This window comes from Equus przewalskii, chromosome 7 (assembly GCF_037783145.1).
Source record: "Equus przewalskii isolate Varuska chromosome 7, EquPr2, whole genome shotgun sequence".
Classification (NCBI taxonomy): Eukaryota; Metazoa; Chordata; class Mammalia; order Perissodactyla; family Equidae; genus Equus; species Equus przewalskii.
The window spans coordinates 20583282-20609144 of NC_091837.1; the positions used below are offsets into that span (position 1 = coordinate 20583282).

A 25863-nucleotide genomic window follows, 5' to 3' on the forward strand; every position below is an offset into this window, starting at 1 on the left:
AATGGTAATACATTTTATTTAACCCAATGGCTCCAACCTGTCAGCGTGGCGCTGGCCCCGTTCCTGGCCGCCAGAGTGGACGGCATGGCTCCAGGCTCCACCTCTAGGACTCGTGCCGGCCGCCGGCATCCCCTCTGTGCCCTGCTCCTTGGGCTTCCCCAGCTGCGAAACAGGAGTCGACTTGACCCTGCCTGTGCCTACCTCAGGGGGAGCCCCGGGCTGGGGGCCCAGTGCCCGCAGGCTCGCGGGAGGACAGGAGCGCTCGCCGGCGCCCTCCTGCTGCCGTCGGTGACCCGCCTTTTCAACACGCGCCTCTGGGGTCTGCCCGACTGCCTTATGCCGGCAGTAAAGGGATCCAGCTGTCTCTTTTCCAATGAAATCTATTAAATATGTCAAGTCTACAGACAGCATGCAGCCAGCTCTGCCCAGTGCTTCTCTTCCTGGGCTGGGGGCCGGGAGCTCGGTTCCAGGGCCAAAGGCTCTCAGCCTGATACCTGTGGGCTTCGTGTCACGGCTAGGGGTGGGGCTGAGGTGGGGTCAGGAACGGCCACGGCTGGACCTCTCCCCATTCCTCATGGCACCTGAAGCCACAGCACGGTACCTGGCAGAAGTCACGAGGCCACAGGCACATTTACAAAGCAGAGGCTCTTTTATTAATATGTCAGAAATCAGAGACACAGTGGGTTTTCTAGGTAAGAAATCACCAACGTACAAAACCTTACAGCGTTCCTCCCGCTATCCGTACAAAATGATTGTCACGTGGTGTGGCGTAAGGCTGGGCTGGGGGAGGGAAGCGAGGAGGAGGGGCCAGATGGCGTCCCCCCAAAGCAGGGCAGGGGCACAGTGCCATCACGGCCACTGACAGGCTGGGTGACCCAGGGCACGTCGGCGAGTCTCACCTTGGTCTCACTCAGCTGTGACACGGGAGGTGAGAGGGCACCTGAGCTGGAGATGTCCCGGGTCCCTCAGAGCTCACAGCCCTGGGTGACACCCACTCCCTGCTCGATGGGCCTATGTGCAAGGTTGAGCGTCAACTTGAGGCAGTCATGGTGACCCAGAGAGACAGCTCTCCTTAGCTCAGTGACAAGGGCACCCCCGCTAGCTGAAGTCTGGCCCACCAGCACTGTTGCCGCTTTGCGTTCGCCCCATCCTGGCTGAAACCAGGGCCTTTCTCAGGACAGGGCTGGAGGGCTGCACCCTTCCTGGCACCAGCCGTCACATGGCGGGGGCTCAGCTTCCTGAGGACAGGGGAAGGGACTAGAAGGAGGCCCAGACGCTCAGGTCAGAGGACTCATGCCCCCTTTAAAGGCTGCCCCTTGACTCCTGCTTCAAAAATGCCCGTTTCAATACACAAAAGCTAAAGGCACCCAATTATGCAGATAAAGTTTCTTCTCTGGAGAGGGGACGGGGTTCCAGCCTGGGCTCGGTGCCCCAAGTTGCCGGTGGCCCTCCAGAGACAAAGAGGACAATGTCACCTCCTGATCGCCCACCTGTGGGAATCCCAGTGATTCACTGTTTCCCCCAAAGGGCTGTGCTTTACAAACAGAAACGCCCACTTCTCCCTGGTGCAGGCAGAGCTGTGCAATGTCCCGGGGGCTGCACCGAGAAGGTGTGGCCTTGGGGACGGCCAGGGGTGCAGAGCGGGGAGTGGGGGACGGCACCCCTGGGATCAGGCCCTGTCCTGCTGGGAGGAGGATGTGGCTGGGGGAGCCTCTGCTCGCCCACCTTCCTGTCCCGGGGGGCAGGGAGGCAGCAGAAAGCTGGGATGGGCCAGGATGCCCAGTGGGGGCCGCTCCCCCTCCCTCTCTGCCCCACACGCCATGCTGGGTCTGCAACCCAGGAGAGCCGAGCCAGAGCTCCTCTGCCCTGACGCTGCTCCGCTGCCACCAACGCCACTCACCAGGGCCACCAGCCCTGACGGCCTGCTCTGGATTCACCGTGGGTCCTGCCTGGACAATGCTCTATCCCAGAGAACTCCCCAAGGTGCCAAGGGACCTCAGGTACCAACCACTCCCGCCAGTGGGACCTTGGGGTGAGCTGAGTGCCCTCTCCTGCCTCAGTCGAGTCCACGGAGGGCAACTGCCCAAGGTGAGGGGGGAACTGACCACATGGACCGACAGGGGTCAGCCACAGGGCTGTGACACCCCACAGTGAGCATCTGCTCTTTGCTCCCGCTCCCAACAGCGGAACCTAATGCACTGGTGAAGGACCTGCTTTGTCTTTAGCAGAATCCCAAATTGACCAAATCGTCTTTTTGTGTGAGCAGGATGACCCAAGGAAAAGGGATTAGTGGAGAAAGCCCATTCCAGGATGTGGTCTGGGTGGCAGCCATCGGCCAGCCTCTCGCCTGTGTGCCTCCCGCCTGGCCCCAATTCCAAAGGAGGCCATTTCAGAAGATCGTCAGCCATGAGGGCTGAAACCAAAGTGAGGGAGCGAAGGCTGGCAGGGCGGGACACGAAGCTGTCAGCGCAATCTCGCTGCCCAGTGCGGGCTCGCTGAGATCTGACCACACGGGATAATCGCACCCCTTGGTCACTCCTCCGATCAGGCCTAGGCTCTGGCTCCCTGAGGAGATGTTCTAGTGCGCTATCATATGCATATAAATACTGCCCCCAGGAAGGGGCTTCTTTCCTTCCTAAGTGGTTTTGTCCCTAAAGCAAGACACGGAGACCCCATGGCCCGGGCCGCAGGGAGCGCTCACAGGGGAGCCGTCAGCTGGGACGCAGGTCTGAAAGCGGCACAGGCAAGACGGTGCGGATCTGGTCCAGGGAGGGCTGGCCGCTTCAAGGCTGGCCCTGCAGAGAGGGGCGGAATCTATTCAAGTGGTCTTCCTGTGGAGGGGCCTTCTGGAACTTCCCGTGTCAGGAAGACTCCTACTGGCCTGACCCCCCCAAACCAAGCTGACTTCTGGGGTTAAGCAAGACAGGGCAAGGTGGTTACAACCAAACCCCATCGTCTGTCTGTCTCTTCCTTTTTCTCTGTATAAATATGTGCATATATATGAACGTGTATATATATATACACACACGTTATTTCGATACATCGTAGTAAAATAATACTATTGTGTTATTGCATAGAAGAGATGGCTTTCGCGAGCGCAGGTTAGGTGATCGTCTGGGAGCGCAGGCGGCTGCCTGGGGGCTGCTGGGTGGCGGGGCCGCCGCTGCCGCTCAGCTGTGGCTGCTGTTCCTCCTGCTTCCGGGCGTGCTCCTCGTACCACTCCTGGAGCAGAGAACAGAGGGGCTGCTGAGCGGGCCACGCCTCCCGGAGCCTGACGAGGTCACCAGGCCAGGCAGTGCTGTGACCTCCAGCCTCTGCCTGCCGGCGGTGAGGGGTGGAGAAGGCAGGGCTGCCAGCCCCACCCAGCTGGGACTGACAGGTCCCCTCACGCCCCAACCTGCTGGGAATTCTGAATACGGCCCCAAATAGAAAAGTTCCAGTGACACCTTTCCCTCATTAACTAGAGGTTTGCAAACCCCCTTGTCCAGGGTGCTTGGCACACACGAGTAGCAATAATCATCTCTTCCTTGTGAACCTCACCTTTTGTCGTTCACAAGGGGTTCTCTCCCCCACCCCCATGCCATCCCTTTTGATGTTGCAGGAATCAGTTCCCCATTTCGCAGCAGAGAAAACCGAGGCTCAGAGGCTATATAAAGCTGGATGAAGCCTCTTGGAACTCCCACGTTGCTTTTGCTGCCCTCCAATAAGTCTGTGAAAGCACTTTGAAAAAAACTGCACAGCTCACTTGCCTAAGACCATTATAGTTATATCACCCGACCTTTTCAGGGACAAGGGTATTCATGTAATTAAGGAATTAAAAAAAATATACCCTATGTTTCAAAAGAGTCTGAATCACAGAACTTTAGAGCTTGAAAAATACTGAGCCGGCCTCGTTCTGTGCCCCAACACTTCACAGAGTGGGAAGCTGAGGCCAGGAGGGGACGGATGGGCAGAGGCTGCGAACCAGCTGAGGGACTCGCCCAAGGTCACAGAGCCAGGTTTTACGACGCCCAAGTTCCTGTTAACCCCACGGCTCTGTGACACTGTTCAGTGAGCCACTGTGTATCTGCCCGAAGAACCCCGGCTACAAGGCCATGTGTTTTCACAGAGAATGTGTGAGTCACTTCAGGGTACTGCCGCCTCCCAGCCCTGTGGGCGTGGACACTGGTCATCACTGTCCCAGTGAAACAGAGGGTTTCCAGCTGCTCAAATGCAAGAAAACTGCGCAGTCACGGCGGCTGGCAAGGGAGAGCTGCCCCAAGCCCTGGGCCCCGCGGTGGAAGGACACCCCCAAAGCAGGGCTCACACCCTGGGGCCCGTGGTCCGTGGGCTCCGTCTGGAAGGCAGAGTGCCAGCCCTCATGGTGCTTTGCAAGATAGTTTACTTAGTTACCAATGTGGAAAGATCGGGAGATTTTGTAAAAAAAAAAAAAAGATTTGACTTCTTTCTCTTAAATTAGAAGCAAAAAGCAAAGTCGAAAATCCCAAGACAGCTGGCGCAGCGGAACGTCTTCCTGCACCCGGCTGGACCAGGGAGAGGCCGTGCTCTCCGAGAGGCCCGCCCCAGTCAGCTCGCCGTGGCCCCCATGCCCCCTCTGCCTGGGGGGTCTCCTGTGAGACACATTTCATTTGCAGCTCCGGCTCAGATCAAGAAACCAAGGTGAGGTTCTGGAGGACGCATGAGTGGCAGTGACACATATGCAAGACCAGACCGGAGAGCGGCCTACGCAGGGGAACCAGCAAGGGTTCGAGGCGGAGCCCTGAGGGCCCCACTCCCAAGCCTGAGTCCCAGACTCCACTGGATGTGGTCCCAGCCCATGATCCAAGATCTCCCCACAGAGCCCACCCAACCCCCTCGCCCAGGCAGGAGCGGGGCAGCGAGCTCGGGGCGCTCCTACCTTAATCTCCTCTTGGTACATCTTCAGGCTCAGATCACTTTTGGTCCTTGATCTCCGTCCCAGAAACACCACAGCATTTTGCTAAAGAAGAGCAGAGGCTGCAGGGACCTGCCCGTGCCAGGGCCCTGGTGCCCGGCCTCAGCAGGCCTCACCTGCTCCTCTGGCTTTTTCAATGGTGTCATTCAAGGGTGCCACCCCAACTCGAGGGGATGGACAGTGGGGGAGGGACTACACTCAGCTACAACCCGCCCCTCCCCCGGCCGGGCCCTGCAGCTCCTCACCTCGTGCCGCTCTATCTGGGAGAGGATCTTGAGCAGCCGGGTGATGTCCGAGGTGGCTGCCCGCGCCTCCCGGTAGAGCTCCAGGACAGCAACCAGCTCGTCTCGGGAGATTTCCTTCTCAAGGGTGATGCCGCCGTCCACTGCGGAGAGAAGGGCAGGGCTGGGAAGAGGCCGGGGCTTGGAGGCCCCCGTCTGGCCTGTTCTGGTTTAGCCATCTTCCCTGCTCCCCCTGGGGGTCCTAAGGTTCCCTCTTTGAGCAAAACTCTGCATCAGCACACACGCCCCCACCTCCTGCCATCTGGAACTCGCGTCCCTTCCCTCGCTTCGCTGTGGATGCCAGGAGGCTGGTCAGGCCCGCAGCTTATGGGGGACAGAGGGGCTCAGGAGAGAGTCTCTGAGCAAAAAGAAAATGGCCAGAGAGCCTGATACGATAGAGATTTGGAAACAAGGAATAACAGGTATGAGGCAGTTCTGATGGAGAATCTGGAAAGCTATGCAATCCGGAAAAGGCGAGGTGATTATTAACGCTGGGATCATCAAGCTGCAGAAGGAAGTGCCACTGGCTGTGCAGTCCATGACATTCACACCATCTAAACCTGCACCGTACGAGCCTGTGATTCAGAAACCTGGCTATGATCACTGAAAGGAGAAACAGCTGAGTGACAAGTCTCTGGGAGACGGGACACGTGGGACAGAGAGCTGCTGTGTCCACAACAGCGTGTCTCTGCTTTGTGATTTTTCTTAATCTCTGACATGTATTGTTTTTACTTTAAAAATGAGATCAAGAGCATTTTTTGGTCACTAAATATTTGAAAATTAATACAAATGAGAGATCTAGAAAGACAAGCCAGAGAGAGAAGCTGGATTGCCAGAAGGTTGGACAACTAGACAGCTGAACTGGACAGCCAGCCAGAGGGGCCGCAGGCAGCCATGCTCCTGCACCAGCTCCTGGCACAGACCTTCCGAGTCCTGGTTCTTGCGGCTGTAGTTCATTCTGAAGACGAAGGCCTCGAGGATGAAGGCGACGATGATAGTCATCACCACCTGGCCGGACAGAGAGATGGAGGGAGAGAGAGCAGTGAGCTGCTGCAGGGCCCCACACCTAACGGAGCCCGGGCAGATGCGTCCCCGGGCCCCCCTCCCGGAGTTGCAGCCCAGTGAGCTGGAGACTTTGACAATGAAGGACCTACCATGGTCACAATGTAAAAGGTCATGAAGTAGAGGCGGCTCCAGTGGGAGGTCTGAGAGGTGACGCCTTCCTGGAGGCAGAGGGAAGCAGCCGTGAGTGAGGGCCGGGTGGGGGCAGGTCACTGTCCACCCAGGCTGCCCAGTGAGGGCCGGGTGGGGGCAGGTCACTGTCCACCCAGGCTGCCCAGTGAGGGCCGGGTGGGGGCAGGTCACTGTCCACCCAGGCTGCCCAGTGAGGGCCGGGTGGGGGCAGGTCACTGTCCACCCAGGCTGCCCAGTGAGGGCCGGGTGGGGGCAGGTCACTGTCCACCCAGGCTGCCCAGTGAGGGCCGGGTGGGGGCAGGTCACTGTCCACTCAGGCTGCCCAGTGAGGGCCGGGTGGGGACAGGTCACTGTCCACTCAGGCTGCCAGTGCCTCTTCACAGTCCCTTCCTCAGCTGCCTTTGGTTGTGGGAGGCAAAGGAAGGCGACCTCGTTCCTCTGGGCCTAAAAGTTCCTCTGTGCTACTCAAGGCCTGGACACTCCCCAGGGCAGTGGGGCTCTGGACTAACACGGACGGTCTTTGTCCCACATGGGGGTGGCACTTGGAAGAGTTTAAGGAATGGGGGGGAAAAAACCAGCAACAAACCAATAACTCTTGCCATGCTGTTTCTTGACTGAAAAGTCTCTCCCCCAGTGTGGGAGGAGGACAGAGGCTCAGAGGCTAAGTGGCACCTCCTGCTGCTGGGGCATGTGCGGGGGTGCAGGCACAAAAGCCAAGTCCAGCAAGTGCGAAGGTGGCAGATCCCGGGGCCCAGCCCATACTGTGGGCTCCCTACAGAGCACCGGCCCAGGCCCGAGGACCCCACCCCCTACAGGCAACGGGAAGGGCAGCACATCCCACACCAGGCGCGGGGAGATGCAGAGCTGGCGGCAGAGGATGGTGGGGAGCTGCCCCCAGGAGCTGACCGAGGTCCTTACCATGATGATGTACCAGTTGTTGACAACTGTGAGCTCGAACAAGGTCACTGCCAAAGGGAATGAAGAAAGAGAGCACCTTGATCAGACCCACTTTTTCAGAGTCAGTTTCAAGTGGCCTCTCTCCACCCATCCTGGGTACCATGCACCTAAATGGTGGTGTCCTCATTTGCTAGCTTGGGCTAGACAGACCAGCCAAGGCCCTCCCTGAGTGCCTGCCCCACAGGGAGTGTGACATCTTGGCTGTCTTCAAAAGGGCACGCCCTTTGCCTCAGCAGCCCGTGACGGACCAGGGCTGGGATGGGTGCTGGGGAAGGAGCACCCAGACCTTCTCGCTGTAGATCTGGGGTGCCACGTGGGGCTCCCCTTCCTCTTGAGATGCTGCCTGGCAGGGCTACTTCTCCCCCAGCCCCTCCCTGGAACCCGGGAGCAGAGCTGTGTGGGCGCAAGCGAGGGGCGGTGCAGGGCACTGTGGCAGGCTGGTGTGGCTGGGCCCCACCCTGCAACTGTGGGGTTGTGACAAGAGGGGCGGCTCCCCAGCATTGGGCCGCATGCCCTCCCCGAGGAAAGCACAAAGCTCTTGTGCTCCCTGACACTGAAAAAGTATCAGAAAAAGGAGGAAAACTGAGTGGCTGAGAGAGCCCTGGGATCCGGCCTGGCCTGCACCCACGAGGCTGGGCAACCACACCCTCCCTCCGGGCCAGAGAAGACTCGAGAAAGTGAGGCCAGCAGCTCTGGAGGGGAGGCCTCAGACAGCCCTGCTGCAGCACATCTGGGCCCTGCGGTGACAGGGGCAGCAGGCCAGGGAGGTCCCGCCCGTGGCCTCTGCGCTCACCAAAGCTGTTGAGGATGTTGTCAAAGTTGTTGAGATAGTAGTAACCCTCTTCCACGGCGGTGCTGTTGCCCTCGGTGTGACTGAGCCAGCGGTAGGCGTCTGCCACCGTACTCGTACTGGCCGGGGAGACACAGGGCAGAAGGCAAGGTCACAGGACAATTGCTCACCTCGACAGGGGACAAAACATTTAAGCAAACCAAGGTCCGACCTGGAGCATCTGTCCTGGCCCAGCCGGGTGTCCTGCCCAGCCCCGCAGCTCTCGCCCAAGTTCCCGGCTCGCAGGGAGCCCTTGGCTCCCTCGCCTGCTGGGTGCTGGTGGGAACCCCAGACTTGCCCCCCTTATCTGCCTCCACTTGGCATTTCTCTGCTGCCCAGCTACCCGAGAGAGACGCCGCTGGGCGGGGAGAGAGGCAGAGCCTCATCTGGACCTCCCAGTCTAGGACCGGCTTGAGGCCGGGTCCTTGGCAGCAGCATGGCGAGGGGAAGCTCCCGGCCAGGCGTGCTCCAGCACTCGGCCTGCGTGTGCCAACAGGCCGCCCTGTTCTGAGAGCTTATTGGCTGCCTTCCTTCCGACCCTCTATGGCTGATCTGCTGTATCTACGCGGACACTTCTGCACATCAGGTCCTTGGGCCCCCCTTCAGAAGGCAGAGCCCTGGACCCCTGCGGCTCCCGTGACAATTTTGCTGCACTCTTAAGCTTGTGCCCCACTGCTACAGGCTTCTGGTTCTGAGCTCAGCCTGACACTCCGAATGGCTTCCAGTGTCCTTGGAAACTGTCTTTATTGGTGCCTCAGGCCACATGGGCACATTTTAAAGGCAGCACTGTGATTTTATCGTGGTGGCTCAGGAGAAGGCAGGAGAAGGGAAAGGAGAGGTCATGGGAGGTTGTGCCCCACTCTCTGTCCCTGCCCCCGACACCTCCCCATGAGTGTCCATCTGTCTTATCCTACGGGCTGTCACTAGGGACGCATGTCTGCCCTGGCCCCCAGCCACCTCCAGAGAGAAGAGGGAGGAAGCTGGGCACTCAGGCCTCGGGCCCCAGGCTACTCCTGGCTCTGGAGCGGCCTTCGGCCCTCAGCCCAAAGGGCCTGGCTGTGCAGCTGATGGAGGCCTGGCTGGAGCGCGGCTCCCAGGCCTGCTTACGGGACGAGGAAACCGGCTCAGGCGTCCTCACCTGGGACCACCCTGTGGTTCCAGGCCCCTCCCTAGCTACGTCACTGAACGAAGCCCTGAAAGCAAGGCAAAGTGAGTCCCAGGGCTTGAAGGGGCTCGGCCCTGAGGACCTGAGGCCCAGGGGACCCACCCGGGGGGGGTCGGTGTGCCATCCTGGCTGCCAGGCCCGGGCAGGGCGGGGCCCCGCGGCACACTCACTTGCAGCAGTTGGGGTAGAGGATCCCACAGAAGAACTCCATGCCCACGATGGCGAACGAATAGTAGAAGATGAGCAGGGTGAGGCCCAGGCTGGGGAGGAGGGTTGGAAGGGACGGGTGACTCAGGGCGCGGCAGGCACCGGCTCCTGCGGCAGCCCCGGCGTCCTCAGGCCCCCTGGGCTGACTGGGGAGAGGCATGCCCCTAGCCAGGTTCACCACTGCAAAGAGTCTGCAGGGGAGGGGCCTCGTGATTCGGGTCTGGGGTCAAAACGGCTCGAATCGGGACTCTAGGCACAGATGCCCCTTCACCAGAGATTCACCCCTTACCTGTGAAGGTAGACTCACAGGTGACCCCTTACCTGTGAATGTAGACACAGGTGGTAAGTGAGTTGACAGCTCCCTGCCCTCCCAACTACATATGTCACACAGGTCAGTGGAGGAAAGTGCCAGGGACACCTGTGGTGGTCCAGGTTTCAGTCTCCTCGAGACCCGCCAGCCCCTCGATGTCAGTCCTTTTTGGGACTCCTCCTCTCCCCCCGCTACCACCCAGCTGCCTGCCCCAAGGGGCACAAGCTCACGAGGCCTGGCCCTGGGGCCGCGAGGCGGGCGGTACCTGGCCATCCGGGGCAGCAGCTCGAACATGGTGTCCAGCACGTTGCGGTAGCGCTTCTTCAACTTAAACAGCCTGAGCGAGGGAGGAGGCCGGGTCACCACACGGCAGCGCACGGCCGCGGCCCCGCCTTCCACAGCACCAGGGGAGACGGCAGGCCCGGGTCCCACACCCACCTGGGCGCCCACTTCCCTCAGAGCCGCCAGCCCAGCACCTGGGAGGGGACGGTCGTGGCACCAGGACATCGGGGCTGGAAGGGCCCCGCCCTCAAGGGACGCAGAGCCACCCCGGGGCTCCTCAGTCTCCTCCCCGGGTGAGGGGGTGTCAGCGGCTATTCACCACAGTGGACAAATGAAGCCAGGAGGCTCAGAGAGGGACAAGGCCTCACCTAGGACAGTGCTCAAACCCCAGGACAACGGGAACACCCACGCCCACAGAGGAGCCAGTGGTGTGTGGGAGAGATGCTGACATCCGCTGGCCCGGCCACCACCACCGGTGCATGGCCACCCCCGGGCCCCGGCCCACAGCCCCACCTCTCCTCCCAGGAAGGACGGGGCAGGATGGTGGACATGTATGGGATGCCAGCGGGATGTTCAAGAGGAAAAGCAGGCTTCTGAAGACACAAGAGCTCAAGACCCCAAGGAGGAAGGGACACTGCCCCCAGAGCAGCGCACTACTGGTTTCCTACAACGGCCCCTGGGAAAAAGGGAGACCACGCGAGGGATTTTCTTGACAAGGGGCTGTGCCAGAAAAGCACGGGGCTTTTTTTTTCTCAAAAGCCCCTTTGGACCCTCAGAGGCTGCGGCTCTCTGGTTTAGGACTCTGGGCACGTGTGATCCTGTGGCTGAGCTGACAGCACCGCAGGCCCAGCTCCCCTGAGCCATGAGCCTCGTTTCTCTTCCACAGTCGAGGCGATTGGCCCCAGTGGCAGGAGGCGGCAGGCAGTCTGCACGTCCCCACAGGGGAGACAGTGGCCGCCCAGGTGCCTCTGCAGGGGGTGTGCACCTCTGACCCCAGGCTTGGGAGTCTCTGGCTCATTCCAGCCACTTCCCAGACCAGCCCTCCCCCTGCCTGGTCACCTCAGCAGCTGCAGGGGCCGCAGGACCACTATGAAGTAAAAGGGCTCCATGTTGAAGGCCAGAGCCAGCAGTCCCAGGAAGGCGAGCGCCGTGACGGAGAAGTCGAACCTAGCAGGGAGAGGAGGCGCTGGGTGCGTCCGGCCCAGCCCCGGGCCTCCCCACGACAAGCCCGTTCCCCAACCCTGTTCTGCGCTCCTTGCAAGCAGCCACATGCCAACCACAATAGAGGCACAGTGTGCCTGCGGTGGCCCACGGTGGCCACGTCGGGAAGCAGCTTCCTGGCGCCTTAGGGTTTCTGAGGTTGGCCTGGTGGGGCCCCCAGGCCCAGCACATCTCAGGGTTGGGCCTCGAGGCTCTGACCCTCGGGGCAGAAACACCCGGAAACCCTCCTGAAAGTCCCGCATTGGTCTAACAACAGACGCCTGGTTATCCCAGTGACACCGACCCTGACGAGGTAACCGAGGGAGGGGCAGGCCGGGCAGTGGGAGGCCGCCTGGAGACCAGCGGGCCTGCCCCAGACAGGGTCCCCCCTCCAGGGATACTACCACGACCCTGAACACAGTGTTGGTACATGCCCTGCGGTTCTGCCCGACTCTTCTCCACTCCTTAACCAAGGTCTCGTGAGTGCCGCCTGACTTCACGTGAGTGACCTAACGAGGCGTCAGTGACCTCTTGAGGTCTCAGGGGGACTGGGAGAAGGGCCACCAGCTCGAGGCTGACCAAAGAAGTGGTGTGACTTCCTTCTCTGTGGGCGTCATGGTTTTTATGGAGAAAAGAGCTTAGTTGTCAGGGAAGGTGTGGGGTTACATGACTCAGAAAGAGCCAGCCAGCCTGAGGACCCTCAAGCGGCCACATCCAGGAGGGCCTAGCGTGGGCAGCCTGAGAGAGAAGGACAAGAGCCGGAGCCTGGGGAGCCCCCGAGCCACAGGACAGAAGCCCTGACATTCCTCGGCCCTTCCTCCTGCCGGCGCAGACATGGCGTGCGTGCTGCAGGTACGCAGGGAGAGGCCCAGGCTCTTACTCTCTGACCTGGTTTAGAACATGCTCCCACTTACAGATTCCATCCGGAGGAGAGGTACTCGACGGGGCCCAGGCCAGCCACTTTCAGGAACAGCTCCACGGCGTAGACTGTGGACGGGGGCAGCGGTTAGCAGTGGGCCCTCCTGCAGCCGCTCCCACCCTGGTCCGGCTCCGTTTCCTCACTGAGAGGCTGCTCTGAGGTGTCCAGCCCCCCTGCAGGCTGCACACCCACGTCACACCCACGTCACACCCACACCACACCACGAGAGTGCAGGCTCCAGGAGAGGGCCCAGCCCAGCGCTGGTCAACTGTGGCACTGTGCATAAGCAGAGAAGCACCCTCCCCATCTTGGGGATGGCCCAGCCGTGTGTCCATCAGCAGGCATTTCCCACAGCTCTTCTGGGCCGGGCATTGCACCGCGCTGGGTGTGCAACAGTGAACAGCACAGTGCAGCGCCCCTGACATGGAGTTCAGAGTCCAGACAGGAGGAAAGACTGACGGGGCAATGAAGAGGCAGGGTGCTCAGGGATGTTTAGACGTAAAAGAGGACAAATGTCAGGCAGAGTGGTCTGGCAAGGGGACGAGGGCATCAGGCAGAGGAAGCCAGCTGTGCAAAGGCCCAGGGGTAAGAAAGGGCCCAGGGCACTGGGAGAAGGACACTGTTCGTGAGGGCTGCAGCGTGGAGGAGGGCGGTGGTACTGGAAAGAGATGAGGTCGAAGAGGAAGCCAGGGAGCCCCTGCGGCAGGCAGTGGGAGTCATGCCCAGGATGGGGACCTGATCCGGAGGGCAGTGGAGAACCACGGAAGGCTTTTAAATAGGGGCGGGATGGAATCAGACTCAATTTCTGCTCCATTCTCGTCAAGCTTCCCTGTTTTAGAGAAGAGCTACGAGATCCTAAACCAAGGGAAAGCCCCCCCAGCCGGTGTTTCAGACGAGCCATTCGGCAAAGGCATGGCAGAGACTTACTAGTCAGAAAGACGACGTAACTCCAGGGCACGTGCTTGGAGAAGAAGTTCCCGCCTGCAAGACAGAGGGGCAGCGGCTCAAGAGGCGGGCCAGGCGTGCCCTCAGGACGGGCCAGGCCCCAGCCGGGGCTCACCTTTCAACATGAAGGTCTCCACGAGGATCCAGACCCCGTTGACTGCCACCACCAAGTCTGCAACAGACAGGCCCGTTAATAGGCCAGGAAGGCACAGGCGGGCAAGGACGTCTGCAGGCCACAGCGGCAGCCCCTGGCTAACGTCCCGCTCTGGGAGATTCGGAGGGCAGGGCGGCTCCACGTGCCATGTGACAGATGACCCCTCTTTGCTTAGTGCCTGACCATGAGCTAAATCAACCCCTGGTTTCACCTAGAAAACAGCTACGGATTTTTAAAAACACCCTCTGTGTCGCTGTAGGGAGACCAGCTAAGACGGGTCAGTAAAACCTACAAATTATTCCAAGTCAGTGTAAAAGATGGACAATATACCCAGGGTTTGAGGATTGAAAATGTTTGATTTTCCCCTAGAGAGGTCTGATTTTAAAACAATTGCATGAACTAGTTAGCAAAATCTGCATATGGGTTTGGCTGCTCACTCAGCAATCCCACTTCTGGGGACCCATCCCCATGAGACACTCGCAAAAACACAACACAAGGTAAACTGAAAGTTATTCACTAAAGAACTATGTGTGATAGCAAAAAGCTAGGAATAACCTAAACGATCGATAGAGGACTCGCTGAGTGAACTATGATACGTTCACAAAATGGTGTGTTGTCAACTATAAGAAGAAACAAGCAACATCTCCCTCTAGCAATATGGACTGGTCTCCAGGATATACTGTTAACTGGCAAAAGCAAGGTGGGAAAAACGTGTGTAAAGTCTGCTATCATTTATTTAAGACAGGGGGATACGCATATACACGCATCTACTTATAGCTTTAAAAAATGGAAGAATGAACCATGATAAAAGTTACCCATTGTGGGAGGTGTCAGGATATAAACAAAACATCCTTGAATATACTTTGTTTTGTAGATCTGACTTAGAACCATATAAATATTTTATGTAAGTATGAAACAAAATTAAATGTAAAAAGGAATCCCTAAAAATAAAAAATAACATGAAATAAAGAAACCTAAATGTGTATCCAGATGGGGACACTGCTGCCCAGAGAACTAGCCCAGGCGACCTTAACACACAGTCATCTGAATGTCCATCCTGGAGCGGGGTTTCTAGAATCACGTTGTTGGGGTTGTTGATATTGTTTCTCAGAGTCTATTGTGTGTGTACTGTGGGATAAAGCAAATGAGTAATTTGTGTTAGTGTTGTTGGGAACCAGGATTTTAAGACGGAAATCTAGATATGAAAGAATGACGAAGTTAGGTGAAAACCCTATAGTCCTGAACTTGAATTAGAAATATCAGAATAAACTTACAACACAGTTCATCTTCAAAAAATCAAAACCCTACCTTTGTCCATGGAAAGACCTAGAAACAATAACCAACTGCAAGCAATGAGCAGCTCTAGCATCTTAGATTGTGGTCTCTAAACACCATTTCTCATTAAATGGAACCAGAGCTTCCTAGAAAAACTGAATCCAGTCAAGCCTCTAGATTAGTACCGTCCAAGAGAACTTTCCAGGACCACGGAAATCTCATCTGTGCTGTCCAAGACATCAGCCATATGTGGTTATCGAGCACTTGAAATGTGGCTATTGCGACTGAGGAACTGAATTTTTAATTTTAGTTAGCTTAAATTTAAATAGCCGCATGTGGCTAGTGGCTACCACATTGGATGACACAGCTCTAGATATTAAAAAATTAGATAAATATCAAATATATCAAGTATATATACCGGATATGAGCCAACTATATATACCAAATTATAGGAAATAAGCCACAGAGGAACATGCAAAAACAAGACTACAGGACAAACAATCCTACTTCTTCAACTAAATATTGCAAGAGAGAGGAAAGGGATGGAAGAGAAGCTTCTAGATTAAAACTGACTTAGGTGACATAGCAACCAATCCCTCTCTGTGGTTCTGGAATTTGCTTCCAAAACTCCAGGTCTAGAGAGGGGACAAGGAGCCAAGTGAGAGTACAGACGGACAAGAAAGACTGGCGTGAGAGGGTGACTGTCGAAGCCGGGTGGTGGGTACGCGGATGCTCATTATAACCTCTCACTCTTAGGCATGCTGGGCATTTTCCGTAAGCAACCACACGGCTGCAGGACCACTCTCGCAATCACCTCTCCACCCTCTGGAACGTAAAAGACACGGGAGGAAAGGGGCCTAGAGCTGTGATGTTTCACTTACACATGAAATACTGGAAGGCCTTGGACTTCACAAGGATATTAATTCCTATTTGAAGAGAAGAAATGTTAACATGGATATTTTCATGTGCTAGTACACATTCTCCACCACACACTTCGTGCACGTGAGCAACACGGTAGTTATGCCGGGGGCGGAAAGGAAGGGCCCACTCTAAGGGTGACAGCACGCTTGGGCTCGGACCCCCGGACCAGACTGCACTGACAACAGCTGCTCCAGGGGAGCCCGGACGGAGCAGAGCAAAGCCCGGCTGGCCACTGCTGAAACTCGCTTGCTGCTGGCCCGGCCCAGGCTACGTATTCAGCCGCTTGAGTAACTATCATCCAGTGCAATGGAAAACCCTCGAAAGAACATGGGATAACAGCCGTGCCCGAAGCCCTAGCTGTGGTTGAAGTCATGAGACACTTCACTCTCGTTCCTAACAGCCCAGACCCGGGCTTCAGCTGTTGCACGGGAACTTCCCTGGGAGCTAACCTACCCCCATGCGGAACTTCAAAACTGGCATTAAATTACAGGGCAACGACTAGGTAAATAACATGGGCAGTTTGATTTTAAACTTTTGAATCTTATACTATGTAGGAAACCATACTACATCCTCTCCTGCCGCAGGAGGACGGTCAGAACACGTCACCTGATAAAAAGGCAGGTTTGAGAATAGAGTATTTAATGCAATCCCAGCACTCTTTTAAAAATGCACGCAACAATAACCAACAACAGAAGGGAGCACGTCAGAGAATTAACAGTGGTTACCTCTGTGTGGGAAGTCTTCATTCCTTCTAACTATCCCACTTTGTCAATTTCCTTCAATGAGTATCTATTCCACAAATGTCTTGGTTTGGGTTTTAAGCTACCGATTTCCCTGCTGGGGTAACCACACTCTCTCTGTCCCTTTTATACACACAGACATTCAGACACACACATGCACGCACACACACACCGCCCCCCCGAGCATTCTTCCAATGCCGTCTGTGCTGTCTGGAAAGCTCCAGCTGTGCCCAGCTGCCCAGACGCCACAACCAAGGCGAGCTTACCTTTGAAGATGAGGAAGGCCGTCCTAGGGAGCGCATCGAACCAGTGCTCTCTGTTGCTCTTGGCCTGGCCAGGAAACAGGGCCATGGGAGAGGGGGCGTTAGGACCAGTGACCAGAACCTAGCCCGAGGGACCAGGATGCCGCTTTCCTTCCCTGCTGGCCCAGCTAACTTGGGGAGCAAGGAAAACACTCAGGGATCTAAGTAACAACGAAGACAGCCAAGGTTTATGAGCAGTGAACTGGCCATGCACACGCGTTATGATTATACAATCCTGAACATAACTCTGTAGGTGGGGCTTCCCACTGTCCCATTGCCCAGGTGAGACAAGCCTGATGTCACACGGCGACTAATGGGGTCTGAGATTTGGTGCTCTTAACCAGGACACTGCATGGCAAATGTAAGGCCAACTGAGGGGGCCGGGGGCCACCTGTCATCCCTGCAGTGCCAGCGCCAGGCCGAGAGCTGAGCTCTTCGAGCAGGAAGGAGCTGGACCTCCAGGCACCTCTCGGCCTTGTCCCCCCATGGAACCGTCTGCCCACTCCCTCTCCAGTCTCACAGGAGCTCTCACCTTCCACTTCAAGGCAGCGACTTCGTAGATATCATAAAAGTCCTTGAGGCTGTCATAGGCAACATGAAAAGGCAAAAAAATCAGAACAGTTCCCACTGAGCCTCAGGTCTGTCACTCACCTGCCTGCGGTCACTTTAAGGGGGGTGGGGGGAGGGGACATCCGGGAGCCCCAGCACATCAGTGCCCAGGGGACCCGTACCCGCAGACCTTTCCTCTCCTTCCTCCAGGGGCTATGAAGACTTAATCCACTCAGTCTACACTGACTAGGGACAGCTTCAATCTCCTGGATTACTGTAATTCTTGGACAGACAGGGTCCGAGCCTCCTTCAGCACAGGACTTAACGAAAAAACTGGGACTGCCAGCTCAGCCCAGAGGGAGCTCGCTCTCGTCTCTGCAGATGGCCTCCTTCTTTCTGAGCCAAAAAGAAGAGTTTGGGTCATCAGCAGTCTAAAAGACCAATGCGGCCCACGGAGGGCTCAGGGCCAGTTCTTCAAGGCTGTGCGGGGGGTGGGGGCTGGGGGGGTGCGTGTGTCTGTGTGTGTTCGCCCCCTCTGTGGATGTGCTCGCATGGGACTGCCCCACCTCACGCAGGGCTCGAGGGTAGACAGCTGGCCAGTCCATCTCAGGAGCCATTCCCTTTTTTGTCAAGCCAGCTTCAACTGGATTTGGGTTGGATTTTTGTCAGTGGCAAAAAGAACCCTCCCGAATATGGTTTACGTGTGTAAGACTCTCTGTGAAGAACTAAAGTCCCCAACGAGCCTCTGCCCACCCCCTGCCGGTGCCTCTGTGAATGCCTGTCCCACCGCACCGGCCGCTTGGCGTCCCCCCTCACCTGAGCAGAGGTGTGTTGCTCTGATTCAGCGCCTTGAAAGTGAGATAGCGCTCCCCGGCACTCATCCGGGGCTTGTAGAAACGCATCAGGCCTTCAAACTGCCTGTAGGAGATGCCGGCGGGCTTCTGCGGGAGAGGGAAGGTGTATTCCCACGTGAAACACAGGGACACATAGAGCCCAGACCACTCTCCTCTCAGGGGCAGCCACTGCGGCCGCACAGCACACACAGGATCCCAGGGCGCCCTGTGCTTTCTTGCTCTCCCAAGGGCAGGACTTCTAGTTTCTGAAGCTGCTGGCCCTGCCATGCTTAGGGGCTGCTTGGGGCGAGGGAGGGAGAGCAGGACCAACCCCTCCCGGCCCAGCCCCCTCCTCCCTACCCGCTGGCTGACGAGCAGGCGGTAGGCATGCTGGATAGCGGTCCGCTTATGCAGCAGCAAAGACTTGAACTTGCGTTTCTCGATGTCATTGAAGGTGTCGAACACCACGGCCAGAAGCTGTGAGGGAAAAGCACAGAGACCTGGCTTCCCTGCGTGGTGGGGCCTCAGCCGGTCGGGGAGGTCATTCTCTGCCTCCAGAGAAGTGGGGCTGCAGGAGACCCTCCCACCGCCCCTCGCGGGGCAGAAGTTTGCCTCCTTCTCAGCAGAGGCGGGCATTCACTGCCACTGGTCAATTCCTCTCTTCAGATACGAGAAGATGCTGTCACTACATTTCCCCCGGGTTCTTCTCTCCACCCTCAGCTCGTCCCTGGCGGGCAGTTTTATGGGGGGAGAAGGAAGCAGCGAGAGGAACACGCAGGGTTCCACGCCCAGTTCAGCTCAGTGTAATGGCTGGGGAGGCCGTGTGTCCATGCTGTTCTCCAGCCTCGGGGCAGGAAGGAACGCATTGTGCAGGCACTTCCCTCCTGGGGAGTCCTAGCTTCAAGCCGGCCCCCAGAACAGGGAAAAAGAAGCCTGCCCTGGAGGGCATGACATTCTGGAACCGCCTGATCCCAAGTTAGCACCCTAACAACACGGGCTGCATTATCAAAGGGCAACGGGAAGGTGGAAGCAGAATCTGAAAGACGCCTTTATGGAAACACTTTCTTTTTCTTCCAAAAATATTTCAAGGGAAACTCTTGTCCTTTCTACCCCTTCAGATTGGTCCTCCACTTTTTTTTCCTTTAGGTCAAGGGAGGGTCAGCAAACTTTTTCTATAAAAAGCCAGACAGCAAATATTTTAGGCTCTGAAGACCAGATGGTCTCTGTCGAAAGTATTCAACCCTGCAGTTGTAGCAGGAAATCAGCCACCGATGATACATAAACAAATGGGCACGGCTGTGTGCCAATAAAACTTTATTTACAAGAACAGGCGGTGGGCTGGCTTTGGCCAGCGGGCTGCAGTTTGCTGACCCACGCCGTAGATTTTCACAGCTCTCAATACATTACGAATTCAAACAAATAAATTACACATAATATATTTTTATGATTCTAAACTAACAAGAGCATAGAAGAATTGTAACATGTATAAACAGATCACCAACACATTTTTTTGGTTTTGAGGAATTAAAAAAAATTTTTTTCCTTTTTAAGACTTCAGATCTTTAGATTTACAAGTCTATCCCAGAGAGTGTCTTCCTCTTCTCTCCCGGGCCTGACTGGTGACGGGTGGGAGACTGCTCTTTGGAAGTATAAAATAAAGGGCGGGCTTGATACAAGCCTCTCCCTGATGACTGGGGCACTGACATGGGGTCTGGGCACCGGCCTCGTGGCCTGGTCTCGGAGGTGATCTGCTGATGGCAGGAATGTCCCTGGTGCTAGCCAAGCCTCCTCGAACACCTCCAAAACTCCCGGTGGACATGGGACTGCATATCTTCCTTAAACAAATGTGTCTGCACTGGATTTTCTGACGGTTCATGATAAATGGGGTGGGAATGCACCAGACATTCCTGGCAGGCGGTGCAGTGGGATGCAGAGGCTAAGAGCAGCGCTCTGGAATCAGGCCGCTCCCCAGGCCACCCTGAGCTGTGCAGCCATGGGCAAGTCGCTCTGTCAGTCTGATCCTCAGTTTCCTCATCTATAAATTGAGAATCCTAATAGCACCTCCAGGGCCTTGCATTACATCATTGAATCCTCTCACACAAAGCACTCCGCATGGTGCTAAGACTTAATAAGTGCCAGCTTTTATCGTTATGATACACATCTGCCGTGAGAACGAGAAGGTCGCAGGGCAGCCCTGGCTCACACTTGGGCACTCTCAGCAGTACCAACCCAGGGAGGCTGCTACCGCGATAACCAGCTGACCTCAGTCCCAACAGGGTGGCCCCCGCCACACACTCGACTACAATCTGCACCGTCCTTCCCCCACATTCGGCCCTCTGAGGCCGACGGCAGTCCCTTCTTCTCCATGCCCACAGCGCCCAGCACCGTGCTGGCTGGACAGGCTGCTCCAGTGGAGCGCGAGGCCCCGCGACTCACCAGGTTCATGATGAAGTACAGCTCGATGGAGAGGTACACGATGAAGAAGACACAGGACCAGGGGTTCCGGGAGTAGGACGGCATCATCACATCTGGGAAACTGCATTTGCAGAGCGTCAGCCGCAGGCCCGCCTCTGCTGGTCTCCATCTTCTCAAAGGACACCCCTCTTTTCTGCCTTCCCGGCCCATGCCCCCTTCCCCCACTCTCAGACCACAGGCTTCGAGCTCACCAGGCCACTCCCACCCCTCCAGTGCCCCAAGCACCCGCCTGGACTGAGACCTGGAACATTCGCAGCTGAAAAGAGGAGACCCCGGGCACTAGCAGGGGGCGGGAGCCCAAGCAGAGCCCGGACTTACTTGGCCGTGGTCAGAAGGACGAAGAGACTGACGATGCTGTTCTCCAGGGTGCTGAAGTACTGCGCGGGAAGGGAGGCAGAGGAACGCGCTGGCACCACTCCGAGGGTGCGCACCAGCCAGGAACAGGCAGCGATGGGCCTCCCGGAGCACCTGGCCCTTCCGCCTCCCACCACCCTCCTCCACCCAAGGAGCCCTGCAGGATGGCGACAAAGGAGCAAACGTGGAGTCTGGAGGCAGACACTGAGTCTGGGACTCCCGCCCCAGAGAATCGCATGTTTGTACTATTAGCCTGGCTCTTCCCCACCCTCCTCTGCCCGAAAGTTCCAATGTTCCAGATCTGACCCTGGAAACATCCCTCTCAAGGACAGGAAAGGAGATCCTCTTAGCACTCGAGGAAGGAAACAGCTCAAGTCTGGGTGCCGGGGACTTTCAGATGCCATAGCTATGACGAGAACCCAGGCAGGGCATCCCTTCCTAAGGGCCAGGAGGTCCGACCAGCCACCCTGTCTGAGGGGAAAGGCCTCCCATCAAGGAACAAACAGACAAACATGCTGATTACTCACAGGATCTGAAGGATTAGGGGAGAACAAGTAGAAACCTAGGTGGTGGAAAACAGATTGGAAAGAAGGTTAGAGCAGAGGTCCCAAACACAGATGTCAGAGGATCGGGCGATACATGTAACTAAGTGCAGTGGGCCGAGGGTGAGCAACAGGGAGCGGTGGGGACTGCGGCACTCCAGAGAACCTCTGCCAGAGGGCGCGGGTACTATGGGCCCTGGACGACCGCTGCCATTTGGGAATGTGGCCTGAGTACTGTCAAGTCTACTATTAAAAAGGGAGGGCCGGCCCGGTGGGGTAGTGGTTAAGTTCACGTGCCCTGCTTCAGTGGCCCCGGGATTCACGGGTTCTGATCTCAGGTACAGAGCTACACACCACTCGTCAAGCTATGCGGCGGCAGACATCCCACATATACAGAAGAGGAAGATTGGCATGGATGTTAGCTCAGGGACAATCTTCCTGACCAAAAAAAAAAAAAAAGGCAGGAAATCTGTATTTTTGTGTAAAAATCTAATTTTGAAATGCAGGCTCAACACTTCCAGACCATACGAAACTCACCCATAGGCTGGATTTGGCATCCAGACTGCCAGTTTGCAATCTCTGATTTTGAGAACGTGACAGCCAAGTAACAATTCCAAAGGGACCCTGCTATTCCCCTGTAGCCAAGGGTCCTGGGGTGGGAGCACCATGAATTTCCTCCCCCTCAGAACGGGCTATTCCCCCGAGTCCTTGGAATCCTGAGTGGGAAAAGGGAGGCACTCTAACCTCAGGGGAAGTCAGCCCCCTTGGAGCACAAAAGAAATTCTATGGAGTGGGGTTGGGAGGGTAGGGGGAGTGGGAGCCAACAGCTCATACAGAGCAGTCACCAGGGCCCGAGCTGGCCTGAGAGCCAGGGCTCTCTGCTCCCACTGTCTTTGCCATCCCGGCACGAGAGAAGGGGCCTCGGGCCTCCAAGCCATGTCCCGGGATCGCCGCTGGCTGAGCCCCGTGTCTGGACGTGGGTATCGCATGATACTTGGCCTTGTCTGAGGAGGCGAGGCCTCCTGAGGGTCAGAAAGGCCACGACCTGCTTTTCTATTGAGTGAAGCTGAAGCGTGCAGACCCCATCCAGGCACACGCTGTGGAGACACTCTCAGGAAACACGCGCGTTCACTGCAGTGTGATTTGTGAGTGAAAAATAACCACCAACAGAACAGATGAACAAATCTGGGTGTACTCACATAACGGGTCGCTATACTCCAGTGACAATGAATGAACTCATCTACATGGAGCAGCGCGAATGCACTTCAAAACACAGCGTTGGGCAGAAGAGCGACTTGCAGGAGGGGACACACACATTATGGACCATCTATACAGAACTTTCAACGTGCAAAGCAATACCGTCTATTTGGTGCTGAAGGAAACCTGAGTATACAGTAAGACCACGACCTGCACGGCAATGATCAGCTCAGGACGGGGAGCCCAGGGTGGGGGAATGGAGACGACGGAAGGGTCCAGAGGCGCCTTCCAGTCTACTCCTGATACTTCATTTCCTAAGCTGGAGTCTGTGGGGGTTATGTCACTCGCAGAACCTTTCCGAGCTTCTAAAACTGTCCAGTGCACCTTTCGTCCACTCTGAATTTGGTTTTAGAGACCGCCAGGTCCTGGGCGAGGGAACTCACCAAGGATGGCGAAAATGATCATGAAGAAGAGCAGCAGCAGGAGGATGTCCACGAAGGGCGGCAGCGACTGGAAGATCTGCCGCAGGTTCCTGGGAGACAGACGGGGCGGGGTGAGGCTCGGCCGGGGCGGGGCCCTCAGGGGGGTCTCTCGTCTGCGGGGCCCTCAGGGGGATCTCTCGTCTGCGGGGCCCTCAGGGGGATCTCTCGTCTGCGGGGCCCGCAGGGGGATCTCTCGTCTGCGGGGCCCTCAGGGGGATCTCTCGTCTGCGGGGCCCTCAGGGGGATCTCTCGTCTGCGGGGGCCCTCAGGGGGGATCTCTCATCTGCGGGGGCCCTCAGGGGGATCTCTCATCTGCGTGGGCCCTCAGGGGGGGAATCTCTCTTCTGTCTGGGGTTCCTGAGTTTAGGATCTCTCGACTGTCTGGGGTTCCTCATTGGGGGCATCTTGTCTGTCTGGGTCTCCTCAATGGGGTGTCTCTCATCTGCGTGGGCTCCTCAGAGGGGGATCTCTCATCTGTGTGGGCTCCTCAGGGGGTGTCTCTCATCTGCGTGGGCTCCTCAGAGGGGGATCTCTCATCTGTGTGGGCTCCTCAGGGGGGGATCTCTCATCTGTGTGGGCTCCTCAGGGGGTGTCTCTCATCTGCGTGGGCTCCTCAGAGGGGGATCTCTCATCTGTGTGGGCTCCTCAGGGGGGGATCTCTCATCTGTGTGGGCTCCTCAGGGGGGGATCTCTCATCTGCGTGGGCTCCTCAGAGGGGGATCTCTCATCTGTGTGGGCTCCTCAGGGGGGGATCTCTCATCTGCGTGGGCTCCTCAGGGGGGGATCTCTCATCTGCGTGGGCTCCTCAGTGGGGGATCTCTCATCTGCGTGGGCTCCTCAGTGGGGGATCTCTCATCTGCGTGGGCTCCTCAGAGGGGGATCTCTCATCTGTGTGGGCTCCTCAGGGGGGGATCTCTCATCTGCGTGGGCTCCTCAGGGGGGGATCTCTCATCTGTGTGGGCTCCTCAGGGGGGGATCTCTCATCTGCGTGGGCTCCTCAGTGGGGGATCTCTCATCTGTGTGGGCTCCTCAGGGGGGGATCTCTCATCTGTGTGGCCCCTCAGTGGGGATCTCTTGTCTGTGTGGGGCTCCTCAGTGGGGTACACTCTTGTGGAGATGGGAGCCTGGTGCTCCTGACTGACAGAACACTAACTGCCATCATACTTTGCTGTGTGATGTCACCCTTAGTGTTTTCCCAGACTTCCTCTCAGTTGGTGACATGTAAGAACAGGGGCTGGTGTAGGACACACACAGCCTCTCTTCCTCTTACAGAGTCCAAGCAAGCGAGTGTCCAGGAAGAGACGGAAGAGCAGAAGGCCACGGCAGGGCCTTGGGTGCAAAGTCAGCTTCCACGAGCGGGATGTGGGATGCAAGAAGACAGTTCAGGGCCACTTAGTCCTGGGACACCTGTTTCCAGCCTTAAGGACGGGCCCGGTGAATAAACTGCCAGCCCATTCTCATCAAAGTACCCTAGCCAAGAGATTTTCCAGATGGAGTCTTCAGAACTAAGTTTAACTCCAGGCCCCCGGCCTGGTTTGAGTTAAGTCACCAGTCTCGGTGGAGGTGCCAGCACACCCTGCTGAGTCACACGGACTCTGCCAAGTCGCCTGCTTTAGGCTGCCCCTGCTGCTGTGTTTGGGCGGGTAACATGCTCAGAGAGAGCAGCCGGCCCCAGAAGGCTGCAGGGAGACGGGAAAGAACCCCAGACCTGGAGTCAGGAGCTCTGAGCTGCAGCAGGAGCACCCGCTTCCTCTGTGTGGGTCACACGGCAGAGGGAAATGAGTGCCCACAGCTGATCTACGCGCAGGACCGATCTGCTCACCACTTGACTCACTGGGTCTGCTCCACTGGCCCAGAGGGCCGGGCCAGGCCATAAGCGCGACTGTGTGAGCAGCTCCTCCCCGGGCCTTACCGCCGGACACCGCCGCAGTACCGACAGTCCACCAGAAAGATGCAGCGCAGCGCCCGGGTCACCCGCATGTGTGACGTCTGCCGTACCAACACCACGATGGCCTCAATGAACTGCACCACCAGCACGGAGGTCTGCGGGTGGACAGGCACGGGGTACCGTCAGCTCCCCAACCCAGCCCGCTCCCCAATACCTTGAACTGAGGGCTGCCTGGATACGGTCCCCTGTGGCCTTGAACGGCCCTTCCCTTCTCTCCAGCTCTCTCCTACCTCCCCCACATCAAGCAGCCCCTGGAGAGGAGCTGTCGGCTGCTGCACAGATGCGTGGACCCAGGAGAACGAACCCAAGAGGAACGCCCCCCGCAGTCAGTTAGCTGGCAGTCGCTGAGCAAGACCAGCACTTGCCCGGCCACATCCACCCGCCTTGGCTTTAGGCTCTCCCTACTCGCACCGTGAGCGCCCCTGAGGTCCGCGATGCATCTTGATCTCCAACTCCTCGGGCACATTCCCCAGATAAGAGTTCTTGGTTTTTACACTGCAAACCGCCACTCTGACCCATTCCTACTTACGCCTCTCTCTGCGGCCCCGAGAGCCGGTGTTCAATACTGGGTACTGATCAGCCTGCGCTTGGAGGCCAGACAGACCTGGGTTTGAATCCCAGCTCTGTGGGGTTTAGATCTTATTCTCTTCTGACTGGCTGGCCAGAAACTAGGAACAGTAATTCATCTCCTGCAAAGGTCGTCATGCCAGTGCTTGGCACGCACTAAACACTACATCACATTAGCTACTGTTGGCATCACCGTGACCTCCGGAGCGCGGATCTGCAAGGCTGGAAGCATGGCGAGGACAGGGACCCACGGTTACACTCAGGTGCAGGACTGGGCCCACCGGGGATGTGGAACTGAACTG

At 57.2% G+C, this 25863-nt stretch overlaps 1 protein-coding gene across 5 annotated transcripts in view; it reads right to left on the reverse strand.

Moving 5' to 3' along the window:
* Positions 1-630: 630 nt before the first annotated feature.
* Positions 631-25863, reverse strand: part of TPCN1 (two pore segment channel 1) — a 60354-nt gene continuing 35121 nt past the window's right edge. For all 5 annotated transcript variants that reach the window (XM_008534515.2, XM_070628828.1, XM_070628826.1 and 2 more), the window contains 23 exons: positions 24959-25089; positions 23008-23096; positions 21353-21387; positions 20790-20848; positions 20433-20532; positions 18357-18473; positions 17980-18104; positions 17147-17195; positions 16579-16642; positions 15533-15577; positions 13338-13394; positions 13205-13258; positions 12273-12345; positions 11218-11325; positions 10142-10213; positions 9530-9619; positions 8159-8274; positions 7327-7373; positions 6369-6437; positions 6138-6222; positions 5179-5318; positions 4898-4978; positions 631-3222 (listed from right to left, as the gene is read on the reverse strand). In XM_008534515.2, the coding sequence (XP_008532737.2) occupies positions 3103-3222; positions 4898-4978; positions 5179-5318; positions 6138-6222; positions 6369-6437; positions 7327-7373; positions 8159-8274; positions 9530-9619; positions 10142-10213; positions 11218-11325; positions 12273-12345; positions 13205-13258; positions 13338-13394; positions 15533-15577; positions 16579-16642; positions 17147-17195; positions 17980-18104; positions 18357-18473; positions 20433-20532; positions 20790-20848; positions 21353-21387; positions 23008-23096; positions 24959-25089 (1926 nt within the window). In that variant the 3' untranslated portion in view covers positions 631-3102. The remainder of the gene's footprint in view (positions 3223-4897; positions 4979-5178; positions 5319-6137; positions 6223-6368; positions 6438-7326; positions 7374-8158; positions 8275-9529; positions 9620-10141; positions 10214-11217; positions 11326-12272; positions 12346-13204; positions 13259-13337; positions 13395-15532; positions 15578-16578; positions 16643-17146; positions 17196-17979; positions 18105-18356; positions 18474-20432; positions 20533-20789; positions 20849-21352; positions 21388-23007; positions 23097-24958; positions 25090-25863) is intronic.